Genomic DNA, 17337 nt, shown 5'->3' on the forward strand with positions numbered 1-17337 from the left:
AATGGTCCTCGCCCACCCTTGTAATGTCAGGCTGTTGCTGCTTGGTTGGTATTTGGCTGAGAATGAAAATAGGGGGAACTTTATGCATTTTTTCCCCCATAAATAATTAAATAATAAAAGAAAAATGCATAGGGTTCCCTGTATTTTAATTCTCAGCCAGATACCAACCAAACAGCAACAACCTGATGTTACCAGGGTGGACGAGGAACATTGTTACTGGCCCTCCCCAGCCTAAATAACACCAGCCTGTTACTACCTAGGCCCAGGAACTCCTTTATGATGCTCCAGGCCTGTTGGTACCGGCTCTTCCCCCCACCCCTGTGGCAGTGGGTACCGGGGTAATAATCAGGGGTTTTTGGGGTTAACACTAAGCCCCAGCTTAGTAACGGACTAAGTCTATAAGACGGCTTCCACTACTAAGTCTGTAAAGTAAATTAAAAAAAACACATTTAAAAAACTTTTCTTCCAAAAAGTACTCCCCCACAAGCCCTCATTACAAAATGTTGTTAATAATAAACAAAAAAAAAATGCTGGTCTTCGTAGTGCACCAAATCTAAAGTAGCCCACAGGATAAATGGATCTGAAATGAAAAGAAAAAAAATTAAAATGGGTTAGAACATTTAGGGGGGAAAAAAGTGGTAAAAAAAATGTAATAAACACACATACATTTAATTATTTTATTTTTTTGCTTATGTGTGCTAAGAAAATGGTATTTTATTGTTTTTTGCTTATGTGAGCCAAATTTATCAACCCCCTGTGATAGTATGATAAATATGTCACACATAAGCAGACCCAAAGCAAAAAAAAAAAAAAGCCTACAGAACTCGCTTACCAAAGCAAACAATGATACATTTCCCCCATTGTATGCCACAGCCCAGTTTGCTGTGCTTTTCTAGACAGAGACTGCCGTCTTTCCAGTCTGAGGACTCGGTAAATAAAACTTTTTACATTATAGTTTATTAGAACTTAGAGTAATATGCGGTAGGGAAAGATATTGACAATAATGTCAACTAATCCTGGATTTTTAGGTATTTATTAGAATGGAGATACACACATTGTTGGCTACAAATGGAGAACTGAAAAAATATTCTAAATCTACTGGTACAAAAAAACGATTTTCTTCTTATGGTGGGAGTTACTGATCATTCGAATTCAGCTTTTCTTCAGTGATAGATGATCTTTTAGATACCAAAGTTCACACATTAACCTTTGTATTTTGTATTGGTATATTGAATAAATAACCTGTATGGTTGTGGGCAGCTCTTAGCTATGACTCTGGACTTTTAAAGGAGTTGGAAACGCAAAGATTTTGAACTTGAAGCCAACATGGCAGTGTTGAGCACAGAGGGTCCGGTATTAGAAGCCACAGGCTATTAGGTAATATTTCAGGGGAAAACAGTGTCCTGCCCTTCAAACGTATAGTCATCCATGTAATACTTAGACTTACACCAATGTGGGAATCGCTCTTCTTTGTCCAGTATTTCGGTCAGTGTTTTTTAGCCAAAGCCAGGCATGGAACTGACACTGACTAATGGAAACATTTGTACCATTTTCTGTGTTTTAGATCCACTGCTAGTATTATCTAAAATTGCTCCCTTAATTACTGTGTGTGAATCTAGCCTTAGATGTACTGTTTCAACACTGCTAGGAAAATGAAGACATAGTACAGATGTAGCAATGGGTTTTCTAAGCAGTAACCCGTCACAGCAGTGTGTTGTCTTGGGATATCCTAATGCACCAGGGATAAAGATAAGGCCAATAACTGAAGAGTAATGGGAAACGTAGTGTAACACGTTATGAAATTGTATTGCACTCAGGATAACTTATCCTTACATGCCTGGGATCATGATAAGGCTGGCTACATCTGTATGTCTTCAACTAGTAGTTTTATGGAGATGAATTTATCTCTCGCTATGTTACTATGAAATTACAGCCACAAGAATAATAAAGCAAGACATATAAAATGTGCGATAATATGCACAAACCGTGAATAAACATTTACATTCCAAAATTTGTCCTACGGTTTCTTACATTTTGCTGCTCTAACATTATAATTTTTGATGCATAATATACTTATTAGCCCAAATCGCCCAGAAACAATTGAGGAAGAACGTTGTGAGGGACACAATGAGGAGGATAGGACCACTCAAGTGGCTACCCATAAAGGGATTCTTGGGAAAGCCACCAAGCTCAAAGAGCAATTTGATCATCAAGAAGAGGACGCAGAGGATCAGCCTGATCCAGATGATGTAGAGGGTCGGAAATTAAAAAGCCTTCAAAAAGTCGGAATTAAGGTTATGCCCGCAGCAAAGCGATATAGCAGGTCAGCTGCACGTTACTGCTTGTCCTGAGTGCAGCATTTTATCACTATTGTCTGCCTTTGTGTATGTGGAGCGTGCTGTCTTTTATATAGGAGCATGTGTAACATTAACTTATCCTATGGAGACTACAATGCAGATCACTGAATGCATGTACACCACAGTAAATAGTAGGTCCTTAGCAAGCTGTTCTTTAATAGGTATGCATGTATTTAAGGCAGGTGCCTATTGTTCATTCTAAAATGTACTTGTTGATGGTTGTCCAAATAAACATAGAGGAAGATTTATCAAAACCTGTGCAGGGCAAAAGTTGCCCAATTACACATAGCAACAAGTCAGATTTCTTCTTATGTTTTTTAAAAAGGTCTTTTGAAATAAAAGAAGCAATCTGATTGGTTGCTATGGTCAACTTTTCATCTCCCCCATAGTGTACCAAAAAAGATGGTGGCCCTTACTCACATTCTGGTATGCTTTTACTGGCATAACAAAATTATTTAATAAAATCTGTATTAAGTTTTTGTAGTAATAGTCTGGTGTTTCTGCAACCCCGTCCACATTCAGCGAAAAAAGTTATTTCCACTGACACCATGGAAAAGATCTTCCACTGAATTAAGTAGCTTGTCGCTTATTTCAGATAGAGATGCAACATAACCATACTTTGTAAGGGTATGTCCACACTTGAGTTTTTTTAATGTGCGTTCACTAAATCTTAGTGGAGTTCACACCCCATTGTTTTCAAAGGGAATGCACATTACAGGTCACACAGATTTGGCAGTGTTAATTGCACATCCTTGACATGGTTTAGCTCCAATGAGCCTAATCTGCAGTTAAAACCACAGCCAAATCTGTGGCATTAAAATGTGGCAGAAAGCATATGCCATGGATTTCTGCCACAAATTCTACACCAGAAACTGTGTTATCAGAAGCCAACTGTGGCTCATCTAATGCCTCTATAAGTTTATGACTTTTTGGCTGATATTATGTAAAAATATGAAATATTAAAAAATATATATATATAAAAAAGACCCTAATAATAAATTATTTTTTGTATTTTTATCACAACATCGACATCAGATTTGGCTCTTTTTTTTATTCACACCAGTACTCGTTTTGCAGTTCATGAGAGGTCTAACTACGCCTTGTACTCGTCCTAGTGGATCAAAAAGGTCAAGTTATAGAATTTCATTTACATTGGAGATTTCTATATGTTTAGTTTTTGATATTTTATTTAAGCTGCTCTACAGGTTGAACTTCAGATTAGAATACTGAAGATTTTTCTATTGTTTTGTTCTGCACAGTATATGCATCATATAACCTATTGTTTGGGTTAATCCAATGCTAAAATAAATTGGTGACAAGTTATAAACTTGCTGAAGCCAAGCGTGAGATTAACTTGCATTTGTGTTTAATGTTTTATTTTCTCCTTTTGTTTTACAGGAATAACTGTATTAATCATATTACATTAATCAATTGTGTTTATGTGGGCATGGAATGAGATGAATTGCTGTGAATAGATGTTGCCTGTGCTTTTTATGCTGTCTGAGGGTTCTGGAAATGTATATCCCTTTTTTACCAAGTTGCTTGAAATAGTTATGCATATGGGAGTCAGAAACTACAGAATGCTGTACGGAAAATCTAGAACTTTTGTGTAACAGTGAAATATAACATGAACATTTGCATTTAATCACAATATGATTTAAACAAATCCTCCAGCTTCTGATTTCCTTCATTGGAGAAGTTTTGGTCTAAATATGTTTTTCATCTCTAAATAAGTAGATCAGAAGAACTGTGTTCTTAGGAAAGTACCCTGCTGTTACCAATTGTCTGCTTGTTTGGTCACGAGAATGGAGTACATCATAACTAACCACTAATGTTCTGCATGTAGGCCCTGCTTTTTGCAGTTTGAAGTGGTATTATTTTGTGGGGATATCTGTGTAATGTTATTTTAACTATCTCAGTGAAAAGCAATCTCTTGAAGACCAAGAACCAGAGATAGTGATCCAGAGGGAAAACAGTAACCCAGCTAATGTGGACTCAGAGGAGGAAGAAGAGTGCAGAGTTCCCGATATTGAACGAGATGACCTGGCCACACGAAGAGCAAGGATGAACCAACCTAAAATTTCCACACCTTTTAATCCATATATACAGGGTTCCTATATTAATAAATCAAAACTTTCTCAGGACAACACCTTGGCCTCCACCCCTGCTTCCCCTAAACATACTGTGAATAAAAGGTGAGCACTGTGTTCGAATATACCATTCTGCAGTATATTAGAGAACTATAGAAAGGATACATACCAGTCATCCAATGAGTCAGTTTTTTTGATAAGTTCATAGGACTGTTTGTAAGATTCATGTGTGTGCAGAGTTTGGCTTTGCCAAGTAGGCACGGAAGAAAGCTCTAGCATTATTTGAAATTGTAATAGTTGGCATTGTCAACGTGCATGGCCATAACATAAGCAGGAAATAAATGCAACATGTAACAATAACCACAATGTTCTGACTTTCACTGTGTCCAGCAAACTTGAAAGCCAAGAACAAACAAAAGAAACACCGGCTGTCACTCTTAAGAGCAATATAGTTCAAAGACCTGCAGTCATTGAGTCAGATGAAGAAGAGGAGAAGATTCCGGATATACAGCGAGATGATTTAGCCAAGCGCAAAAGGCAGGGAGCAGCCTCACATCAGAAGGAACATAAAGTTTTTGGAACAGCCTCAATAACCAAAGCCGATCTGGCAACCTGGCAGAGACTTAAGCTCTCTTCTGAGGATAGGTTTGTTACTACTTGGTGGAGTTTGAATGCTTATTTTACATCTGCTTATAAGAAGATTGTACTAATGGATTATGCTGCCTTATGTTATAGACAACCATAGCAGTACCTATTACAATTGCCACGTAACTTAGGTAAAGACTTTTACTTAACTTGGCAATATTGTATTAATGTGGTTGCTGCACTTATCTAAATTGGTTACGTTAGATAAAATGGATTTCAGCCTGAACGTTGTATGTATAAAGATCGATTCCACTTTTACCTACACAAATTAATTTTTAGTTTGTGAACTCAAAGTACCATGGGCTTCCAGTTGTACAAGGGCAAATCATTTACTAGATGTTCTCTCCCCCTACTTTACAATAGACCTGGTGGTGTTAAGTAGTGAGTGGCATTTGTATCTCTCCTTGGAATACAGCCCCAAATACTCTGCTTGCGAGACTAACACTACCCCTTTTGTGTTCTGAGCACATATAGAAGAACGTGCTTTTGGTGAGGCACTCCTATGGGAATTAATTCTTGAAAAGAATAGCCATGCTTTGTAGATGCCAGTTATTACAGCTGGTGTGTTTTTCCCTATTAACCCAGTTTAACCAAATTAAGATGGCTTATTATACATTCATTACTTTTTTCTTCTTTTCTTGGAACCAAAGTGAAAATACTCCTGCATTCCAACCCCAAGAGAACAGCCAAAGTCCCAACATTGATTTGGCCAGAGCGGCTAATGATGACTTTGGCAAACGCAAGTTATCTTTGCAAGAGAAGAGGGCCAGGAATAAGCAAAAATTTGTGAGGTTTGGTCCAGTAACTGAAATTGATCAAAAAAAGTGGGATAGACTGTGCATTGCTAAGCCTGGTGCTAGTGAGGCAAGTGCCAGTGATGACAAGGTGTCCGAAATAACATGCACTAAAGCAGTCATATCAGATACCTCAAAAATTGAAGTCGTGGAAACAACTCCACTCTCACAACCCAGTACAAGGTATATAGTGCAAAGAGTTTTCTGAATCATCATTTTCAGTTGCATTTACTATTTTGTATTTTTATGTTGTTTATTCCATAAACTATTCAGTATGATATCACCTATAGATGCACAGTAGATGATATCCAGCTCACCACCGGGTCATGCGTGCACGGAAGACGTGTGGACTACACGCATAGATGTATATCAAAACATCGAATGGAATCCAGCACCGCAGTCACGGATAAGAACGCTGTTTATTAGAACATCAGAGTAACTCTCTGGTCCATGTGCTTTGTGAACCATGTAATTTCTGATGTTCCAATAAACAGCGTTCTTATCCATGACTGCAGTGCTGGATTCCATTCGTTGTTTTGATATTACCTATAGTATGTTTCATACCATAAACATAGAAACATAGAATGTGTCGGCAGATAAGAACCATTTGGCCCATCTAATCTGCCCAATAATCTGAATCCTATCCTATCCCTGGCACTATCTTATATGAAGGATAGCCTTATGCCTATCCCATCCATGCTTAAACTCCTTCACTGTATTTGCAGCGACCACTTCTGCAGGAAGGCTATTCCATGCATCCACTACTCTGGATGTAATACTTCCTGATATTACTTTTAAACCTTTGCCCCTCTAATTTAAAACTATGTCCTCTTGTGGTAGTTTTTCTTCTTTTAAATATGCTCTCCTCCTTTACCATGTCAATTCCCTTTATGCATTTAAAAGTTTCTATCATATCCCCTCTGTCTCTTCTTTCTTAAAAGCTATACATGTTAAGGTTCTTTAACCTTTCCTGAAAAACAACTATCTTATTCTATAAAACATTATTTTTTTTTCTAAATTATTTATAAACAGAATGCTTTTTGTGTTATACTAAGAGGTTAATATCCATCTATAAATATTAACACTTTATGTTTGTTACTGTTATACAGTATTGTATTTAACCAATGTGAATATTATTATGTAAGTAGGCCTGCCAAACCTGAGGTTTGTAGATTACCAGATGTTTCTGCACCTCCCGAAAATGAAGCCAATGGACAGCTCCTAGATACCAAACGGGATGACATGTTGGCACGCAGAATGGGAACATTTCAGAAGTGTGCCAAACTCAATAGCCCATCACCTGCCTCTGATGACTCACATGGATGTGCAGATCACGGAAAAGCATCAGAACAAACAATGGAAGTGGATGGACATAGCCAGCCATCACAAGAGGACAGCCAGCACGTGTGAGCGTCTTGTGTGCCGTGTACTGAACAAAATAATCTGTGGTGTGGTCCAAGCGATAACTCACCATTGCGTTTGCTGTGACTAATTTTTTTCTCTAAGGTTTGATTTTTAATACTAATATTATTAGTGACTTCTGGGTTTGATGTTTTAAGCATAACCAACCCTAAAGATACAGCATGTTGTGTGCTTTCCACTTCACCAAGTTCCATCGTCCTGTCACCTGTTCCTGCAGGAGTAAGGTGCCACCTTGCAGTGTTGAAGAAACAAACTGTGGAGATTCTTGTAGCAACCATGTTGCTAAACATCCTACTGATCCTGATACTGTAGCAGATACTGGTAAAATAGATAGGAACTTGCAGGACAGAAGCACCCCAGACCCGGAAAAAGATGATATGATGGTCAGAAGAATCTCAGTCACTCAGAAGCCATCTACTGTAACATTGAGTCACTTCCTTCCAGTGCCATTTTCTGTGCAACCAAAAGCAGAGGAGAAAAGACCGTTATGTATACAAAAGGAAAAGAAACATCAAAGGTCAGACATTATTTTTGTCCGATGGCAGTGAGCATATGGAAGTGATATTATATGTAGTACATGTTGAGCATTTCAAGTGTTTCACTCTTACAGAAACACAGCCAATATGACACCAATGTCTCTTCTAGTATAGGCCTTTATGGTTTATAAGGGTTTTTCACTTTGGACAGTGTCTACTTGTTAGAGGGCTCCTTAGAAAATAACTAGTGTTCCCATTGCTGGGGTGCCCAGTGGTCAGCTGTTGTCTGTGGGGAAACCAGGAGGTAAGAGTTTAATTTCCCTGCAGCGCCACAACAGAGGGAGTTATGTCTTACTCAGTGCCCATTCAGATTAGTGGCTTGTCTATGTGATGCTGGAGCGGACAGGTCCTCCAGAGAAAGAGATGCTCATTGTAAAAGATCTCTACGCTGAGCAAGCGATGAGGATCCTGAACAGGTGACCCCACACTATTGAGTCAGGATTTCCTAATAGGGTGTATGAAAATGGGTTTTCTTATCTTACATAGAAAATTTGGTACAAAAACTTCCGAATTAATGACCCATTTACATTCTGTAGTAATATGGTTATTTGCTGTATGGGTAGACATACATGTAGCATAAAAATAAAAATATTTTTTGTGTGTTTTTGTCATGTCTTATATCAAATGCTGTCTGTGATGTACTGTGTGCAAAACTGGGTAATATTACGTCTGTAAAAAAAAAAATGTTGTAGAGTTTACAGTGTAAAATGCATCATATGTAACCATGTCTGAAATTACTTCCATAGCTCCCTCCAAGCAATCACTCTTTTGCCAACTCATACTTCCCAAACACCCACCACCTCCGCTTCTGACAGTCCATCACAACAGATTGAACCAAACAAAGCAGAAGATTCACTTGAATTCAGTACCAATGACCTGACAAGCAAACAAATGTGCAGCCCCATTCAGAGCACTCCCATATGTGCGGAGCCTAAGCCCCAACCAGAAGGAAATCTTGAAAATCCTGACCTTGAGTGTTTGAGGTCAGATAACTTGTCATGAATTTGTGCATTATTGTATATGAAATGTAGTAAAGTATGTTTGTTAGGTGCCTTAGGGCAGAGTTACTTATTTGGTGCAGTTCTGAGATGACAACTATGGCACATTAGCAGGGTACACAGACTTGATTAGTGGGGCTCTTACCATGATGGCTTTCCAGTCTAGACCTTGAAGTCTATGGTAGATACAAGGCACCTTGGGTTTGTTCTTATCACCCACAGTAACAAAGAAAAAAGGATCTTGGATACAGCACTTGGATGAAAGAACTCCCAATGTTTATTGCAGCAATATAAAGAATAAATCCATCCAACCGTAATATATCCGAAAATAGTGATGAAAAAACTGTTGCCATAGGCACAATCAGGGGCGTAACTATATTAAGGTAGCAGAGGTAGCAGGCGCACCGGGGCCCAAAGCACATCTGCCCCATAAGAGACCAGTATTAAAATTGGCAAATGGGGCCCTGTTGCAGATTTTGCATCGGTCCAGAAGCTACAAGCTACGCCTCTGGGCACAATCAGCATGTTTTAGGCTGCTCTAGCTTTTAGTCATAATTGCACCTATGGCAACAGTTTTTTCATTGCTGTTTTTGTATATATTGCTGCTGGATGGATTTATTTTTTATATTGCTGCAATAAACTTTGGTGTTTCTTTTATCAAAGACTCTTTTCTCTTTGTTACTGTGTAGGTTACACTGGGATCTGTGCGCAGAGCACAGGTGAGCTGAATAAAACATTTTATGTTGCATTGTTCTTGTCACCCACATGACTTTACTGTTAATGGAAACCAACCCTGACCCATTTCATTGGAATTTCTCGCAGTGATTAGACTTTTATAATCAAACTAGTACTTATGCAAGCAAAGTCTGTTATGGTTACAAATATACAGATGTGTCTTTCCGGACCTTTCCTTGTGGTTCAACATTGTTTAATATCTTTGTAATGAGAAGACTAGTTAGAGATAAATAAGTATTCCGTTGAGGAGTATTCAGTTGAGGATTTTACTAGAATGTTGTGATATTGTGTTGAATTTGTATCATGAGAGATTGGAGTTCTTAAAGGTTACCTCTCATGTGAGACAAGTGACAGGATCCTAGCTCAAAATCCAGAAACTCCATTCTCTGCCACTAAAATGAGTGGTATATGGAATTGACGGAAATCCATTGGCAATGCAAAACACGTCTATAACTGTTGGATGACTTGTTCTCTCTTCCGAGGAGAGGGGTAAGCTGCAGCTAGACTGCTCTGGCACCAGCCTATTCCTTCCAAATCAAAAGGGTCAGGCAGCAAAAATCCAACATGCCAGACACTTCAGGAGGCTGCCATATACCTAACAGAGTTGGCTAAATCTGTCAGTAACAACTGTAATATAAGGTGTATGGGCACTTTTATGTTAAAGCCTGTCCCTGTCACCTGCACTGGAATTATGCATCTCAATAAATCCAGTGTATCTGAGGTTGCTCATAAGTCAGCCTTTAAAATCTACGCCAACTCGGAGCAGCTATAGATTTCAGCTACAATTTGTGCCTGTTAGTAAATTGTAGTAAAACCGGTGTGCATGCGGGGCCACAACCCTTCGGTGCTAATTTGTCCATTTTTGCCTAGGCATACCTTTGTCGATAAATTCCCCCTATAATGCTTTGTATTTAGACTTCTCAGTTGGTTGCATTAGTGTAGGGTTAATCTGTATGTTGTGCACAAGTCACACAGTAGTGAAATAGTCTTTTTTGTGATCTAAAGCATACCTGTCATTTCAGTTGACTTTTCAGGATAAGCAGTCCTATGTGTATGCATGAAGAGCAGCACTTTTTTCTGACAATTCATATATCTTGTACATCGTATTTTTCAGCAGATTTTTTCACAGTAGGCATCATCTCTAATTTGCAGTGCTGCCAGAGATGGTGGGCAGAGCTGCTCCCTCCTCCCCCTCTATAGACTTGTACTGCCTGGGGGGGGGGAGAGAGGAGAGGAGAGAAGCTTAATATCAGAAGAAGCTCTTTGTGTAAAAATATATATTACAACATTACTTATTTGCTTGTACTATTGATCTATGCAAAATCCTATTTATTTTTTATTTTTTAAATTTCCCAGATCATTTGACATGTTATAACAGGGTCATATTTACTGTAAGGGCCACTCTTAGGTTTGTAAAAAAACATAGACTCATCCTGGGCCTCTGCTTGAGCATGAGCGGGCACTGATGTTATAGGCTGGGTTCACACTACCTTTTTCAACTACGGTTCCCGCATACGTTTTCTATCAAAAACCGAATGGGAAAAAAACTGATGGAACAGTATGGGAAAAAGTAAACCGTATGCGTTTTTAAACAGTATACTGTTTTTAAAAGTGCATACTGTTCCGTCCGTTTTTATAAAAAAATTAAAATAATAAAAAACATACGTTTTGGAAAATTCTGTCCATTTTTAATGGGAGGGGTCTTGGGTGGGGACTTTAGGATGCAAATGCGCATGTGCAAAGACAAAACGCATACGGTTTTGCCGTATGGAACCGTATATGTGTGCGTTTCCCAATGACGTCCATGTTAAAAAAAAAGGTATGCGATTGCAATACGGTTTTATAACTGGAGTCGAAACCGTAGTTGAACACGGTTTGGAGTACTGTTAAAAACCGTATTGCAAGCAAACCGCACGCAACCGTATGCATCAGGGTGCATACGGTTTGCAATGCTTTGCCTATGTATACGGTTTTCAATACCGTTCCATACGTTTTCACTAATGAAAACGTATGCGTGAACCGTAGTTGAAAAACGTAGTGTGAACCCAGCCTTAGCAAAAAGGAAAGGAGAAGTCAGACTGACAACCGTGTAAGGGTGCATTCACACCACGTTTTTGCAATATGGCAGCTGGATCCGGCAGAAGAATTTAAAAACAGTCCGTTGCCGTATCCCCACCTGACACGTGCCACACCCCATTCATTTGAATGAACCGGACGGAGTCAGATAGTGACTCCGGTTGGCTCATTTTTGGACCGCATCCAGTTTTGTTAACGGACTAAAACTGTGGTATGTCACGGGACTTCAAACGGTTTAAAAAAAGAGCTGACCGGAGTCACTAAATGACTCCGTCCGGTTCATTAAAATTTATGGGGTGCAGCGGGAATAAGGCAGCAGTTTTTACATTTTACGGCTGCCGTATTGCTAAAACGTGGTGTGAATGCACCATTATACTTTCTTCCTAAAAATGAAAAAGGCAGTAGTGCTCATAACACCTAATCTATCATGGTAGTTGTGGTCAACACCAGGAGGATCTGCCTTTCCAGTATATATAGAATGTATGAAAGTGAATTTGCACTTTGGTATATAATGTATGTTAAGTATACAGTGTGGTTCACATAATGCATTTATAAATACAGAATACATTAAAATGTTATTCTGAGGCACAAAATATTTTTTATCACCTAGAAGAATATTTTGTGCCACAAAATAAATGCATTAATGGACCATATACACATATTTTAAACTAAATGATTTGGAAGTAAAATTCACTGTGAACATACAGTGTCCCAAAATCAGGGAGGTCTGATAGCGGAACTTTATGTTCATAGTCCTGATATAGAACCATGTTCATCATTGTAAGGATGTTCTATTATTTCTTCTCCCCACAAGTATCTAATTCTATATTTGGTCTCGTAGATTCAGCAGCCCACAGTCTGCTCTATCAGATGATGCAGAGTAAGTTCATTTCTTTGTTTGGAGAGTTTAACAACCTAGTGCATGTCTTCCCCCTAAAATAATCATTATAAACCCTGTATACATTTTACTTCTATACAACCTCAGTACTAAGCAGTATTAATAACCAGTAACATCACCAATAAGAATTATTTTGCACATGTAGCATGAAACTAATACATTTGGTTGTCACCTGAGAGTGCTGATATGGATTGTGCATGATTTTTGGGGACCCTGGTTTCATGTTCACCCATGTACAAAGCGGCAGACTTTTGTTCTGCTGCCCTGATATGCTAAGCAAGGGAGAAAATACAGATGCTTTGCTTGTTTTGGTCTTATACTGTACTTCTGTTCAAAGAAAATGCAGCAAAAATAGTGTGCATGAACAAGTGTTTTCTATACGGTCATGGACATAAGTTTTCATACTGACACTACTTGGCACATGTCTGTAATTGGCGCTTCTATGCTGGATATCCGCTTCCTAGCCAAATCCTGACTGATGGTCAGGATTTGTTTTTGTCTGTCCACATACTTTTTGAGGACTGACCATAGGTTCTCAGTGGGATTGAGATCTGGGGAGTTTTCTGGTTACGGACATAATGCATTTTAATATATTGGTTACTAAGCTTAGCTGCCACTTTTGCCTTGTATCTGAAAATGGAGGTGACAGCGCTTCGTGGTGTGATAAAAGAGGATTATGTGGAAATGAAAAAGACATTTAAGTCGCTCACCTGATAAAGTTGTGTACCCACATACACAACAATGGTGAGCGTGTGATATAAAAGTGTCCGCAGCCCTCTGGTCTGTAATGGTAATCGGGAGAGAAACTCTTCGAGAGACACCGGCTCAACGTGGCGCAGGACACAGGCAGCAGGTAAGTAAAAGCCAAGGTATTTTATTTCCCAGAATGCAACGCGTTTCACTGCCAAAGCAGCTTCATCAGGCATAGGAGAGAACAACACAGTAGTGTCTTTTATCCTAGTACTAATTAGTCACAGCAGGCAACCTTTAATCACCGTGGACCAAGGAGTGCTGGAGAAAATGCATTTACAAATGTCAACCATATATATATATATATATATATATATATATATGCATTTACAAATGAATGTCAACCATATATATATATATATATATATATATATATATATATATATATAGTTGACATTTGTAAATGCATTTTCTCCAGCACTCCTTGGTCCACGGTGATTAAAGGTTGCCTGCTGTGACTAATTAGTACTAGGATAAAAGACACTACTGTGTTGTTCTCACCTATGCCTGATGAAGCTGCTTAAGCAGTGAAACGCGTTGCATTCTGGGAAATAAAATACCTTGGCTTTTACTTACCTGCTCCCTGTGTCCTGCGCCACTTTGAGCCGGCGTCTCTCCTGAAGCTTTTCTCTCCCGATTACTTTTGCCTTGTGACATGGTGCGCCATTATACTGAAAAAGACTTTGCTTATTGACATTGGTGCCCAGGAAATGCCATAATGGATGCCCATTTTTATATTTCTATGTGCCCTGTCTCTTCTATGTGCACTCTTTGCACATGCCCAATCTCAGAAATGGTGCTGTATTTTATTTATACTGTATATATTCATATGAAGTCACACAGGCTTGTATGCCTGTGTGAAATCTTGCTGTGCTTATTAAATTCTGCCATTGATGTGAACTGTTTGATGTCCAGGAAATACTAGATTGTGTGCAATTTACTATAAAGCGGATGAAGACATGTGCCCCGCTAGACATGGCAATCTGCTTTTGTTGTATGAGGAGCTTCAAAGGACTTTACCAAAGTAACCAATTTGTGGGTGTGTGATATCCCAAGGCTCAACCTCAAATCATACAGCCGGGGATCCTAATAGGCTGTGTCACTGAGGAAGTGTTCTGCGATCTGTCATTGTGGTTAACAGATGAGGGGTAGTGAGGCTTGGTCACAATTTCAAGTCTCTGAATAAGAAAAATATGATGCAGAAAACATGCTGCATAGAAGGACTGTTTTGCATGCACTACATTGTTGTCCCATTTCATTTATAGTACTATTATTCGTCCCTACTCAGGCAACACATTTTAGACATGTACATGCTCAAAGCTTTTTCTCCATAAATAGCACATTTTTCATTAACTTTATAAATGAAAAAAAATATTTCTGGTGCACTTTTGGCACAAGCTGCACCAAAAAAGGTGTCATCTGCTATGCTTTTTACATTTGGACAGGGTAGTACATGAGAAGATTTCCAAATGCACCCACAAACAGTAAAATAGTAAATAACACATGCACAATGGAGTTTGCATGTCAGGCACTTGGCCAAAGAATAGTAAGTTTGCCCCTTTATACCTAATGTATAGTTTGACATTTATGGTAATAAGCAAGCTACTTTTTGTTTAGTTTTAGTAAAGTACCCAACCAATGTTAATTTAGGGTTCTTACCAGGTTAAAAAGAATGCAAAATGCATATAGGGAGAAAGTTATCGAAACCTGTGCCGAGGAAGAGGTGCTGTTGCCCATAGCAACCAATCAGATTGCTTCTTTTATTTTTAAAGAGCCCTGTGAAAAATGTAAGAAGCGATCTAATTGGTTACTATGGGCAACTGCACCGCTCTTTTTTGATAACCCCCCCCCCCCCACAAGTGTCTAAAAGTGGTACAAATCCACCAATAGTGGCTGCCATATGTGCTTACCCCCTATCCCTATGCTGCTTACTGATGATGGTCTTTCGTACCATTTCCTTAAAAGTGAATGTGATGTTGCTTTAGACACTATGGTTGGGTTACTATCCAGACATTCCCATCTACTGGCCACTACTCAGCGAGGAACAATGTACACAATCCTTCAGGATCACCTACAGCAAAATTAGCAAAGTAATATGTATTATTATATAATCTGAAATGGGTACCATGTCCGGTCCTTGCTGTAACTTTAAAGGGGTATTCCAGGAAAACACTTTTTATATATATATATATATATATATATATATATATATATATATCAACTGGATCCAGAAAGTTAAACAGATTAGTAAATTACTTCTATTTAAAAAAATCTTAATCCTTCCAATAATTATCAGCTGCTGAAGTTGAGTTGTTCTTATCTATCTGGCGACAGTGCTCTCTGCTGACACCTCTTCTTGTCTCAGGAACTGCACAGAGGAGAAGAGGTTTGCTATGGGGATTTGCTTCTACTCTGGACAGTTCCTGAGACAGGTGTCATCAGAGAGCACTAAGACAGAAAATAACTCAACGTCAGCAGCTCATAAGTACTGAAAGGATTGATTTTTTTAATAAAAGTAATTTACAAATCTGTTTAACTTTCTGCAGCCAGTTTATATATATATATATAATAAAACAAGTTTTTTCCTGGATTACCCCTTTAAAAGTAAATGTGATGTTGCTTTAGACACTATGGTTGGGTTACTATCCAGACATTACCATCTACGGTACACAATCCTTCAGGATCACCTACAGCTAAATTAGCAGAATAATATGTATTATTATATTATCGGATATGGGTACCATGCCCGGTTCTTGCTGTAACTTTAATAAATGTTCCAGAGTAGGTGTCAGAGTGTTAGGAAAAGCTCAGAAATAATAGATACGCTACGTGTGTAGATCATCTATAGCACCTCGGGTATTCCAGGACATATGAAGTGTTTTACAGTAGCAGCAAAGTGGATGGGATTTGTCGAAATTTTTTCCTCACACTGCGATAAAAAAAATCTGCACATCAATTGCAACAAATTTATACCAAATCCATACAACTTGGTGCACATTTTCTGCTGTGGGAATCTACAACTGTTGAATATACTGTAAAATAAAGACAAAATTCACTGTATTTGGAAAGGGATTGGATCTGAAGCAAAATATGCAATAATATAAGGGGAGATTTATCAAAACCTGTCCAGAGGAAAAGTTGCCCAGTTGCCCATAGCAACCAATCAGATCGCTTCTTTCATTTTTAACAAGGCCTCTGCAAAATGAAAGAAGCGAGCTGATTGGTTGCTATGGGCAACTGGGCAACTTTTCCTCTGCACTGGTTTTGATAAATCTCCCCCTATACAGATTGGGGGGAAATTTATTATAACCAGTGCAGTGGAAAAGTTCACCAGTTGCCCATAGCAACCAATCAGATCCCTTCTTTCATTTTTGAAAAGGCCTCTGAAAAATGAAAGAAGCGATCTGATTGGTTGCTATGGGCAACTCAGCAACTTTTCCTCTGGACGGGTTTTGATAAATCTCCCCCATTATGTCTTCCCTTTGAAGCTAGTCTGGTAAATGTGCAATAAATCTGGATGCTACATTGGGCACCTAATGGTGTCTGTTTTAGGTTAGGCTTATAAAGTAGTGGTTTGGCTTGGGCACTACTGTACTCAATGCTTTCTGCGTGTCCAAAAAGCTCTTCACAGCTCCTTAGGCCAGTGTTTCCCAAGCAGGGTGCCTCCAGCTGTTGCAAAACTACAACTCCCAGCAAGCCCGGACAGCCGAAGGCTGTCCGGGCATGCTGGGAGTTGTAGTTTTGCAACAGCTGGAGGCACCCTGGATTGGAAACAAGGCCTTAGGCTTTGCATTGCATCAGCCTTAGATGCCCTCCAAATAGCCTGCCACATTACACAGTATGCCCCATGTTGCATTGCGCAGAATGTTTTTATGTTCTGCATATTTTTTGCTTCTATATGTTCACCCTCCTAATATGTTATATATCACAATGACCTCATTCTCCTCCTAAGGGTACGTTCACACTACGGAACTCCACGGGCGGAATTCCGCGGTGTGAACTTAACATTAGTGTGAATAGGTCTCCACGAGACCCG

General features: G+C 38.9%; 1 protein-coding gene and 1 long non-coding RNA gene across 2 annotated transcripts in view; one reads left to right on the top strand and one right to left on the bottom strand.

The window, feature by feature from the left end:
- The window catches only part of LIMCH1 (LIM and calponin homology domains 1), a 357736-nt gene that overhangs the window by 256627 nt on the left and 83772 nt on the right, over positions 1–17337 (top strand). The window contains exons 9-16 of the mRNA XM_056557079.1: positions 2081–2323; positions 4277–4552; positions 4838–5092; positions 5743–6069; positions 7032–7292; positions 7526–7825; positions 8591–8827; positions 12495–12533. Of these exons, the coding sequence (XP_056413054.1) occupies positions 2081–2323; positions 4277–4552; positions 4838–5092; positions 5743–6069; positions 7032–7292; positions 7526–7825; positions 8591–8827; positions 12495–12533 (1938 nt within the window). The remainder of the gene's footprint in view (positions 1–2080; positions 2324–4276; positions 4553–4837; positions 5093–5742; positions 6070–7031; positions 7293–7525; positions 7826–8590; positions 8828–12494; positions 12534–17337) is intronic.
- Positions 7630–15497, bottom strand: LOC130356056 (uncharacterized). Its single transcript, XR_008888757.1, has 3 exons — positions 15253–15497; positions 10588–10788; positions 7630–7761 (listed from the first exon to the last, which is right to left on the bottom strand). It is a non-coding gene; the product is annotated as an uncharacterized LOC130356056 (long non-coding RNA).

Source organism: Hyla sarda, chromosome 1, assembly GCF_029499605.1.
Source record: "Hyla sarda isolate aHylSar1 chromosome 1, aHylSar1.hap1, whole genome shotgun sequence".
Classification (NCBI taxonomy): Eukaryota; Metazoa; Chordata; class Amphibia; order Anura; family Hylidae; genus Hyla; species Hyla sarda.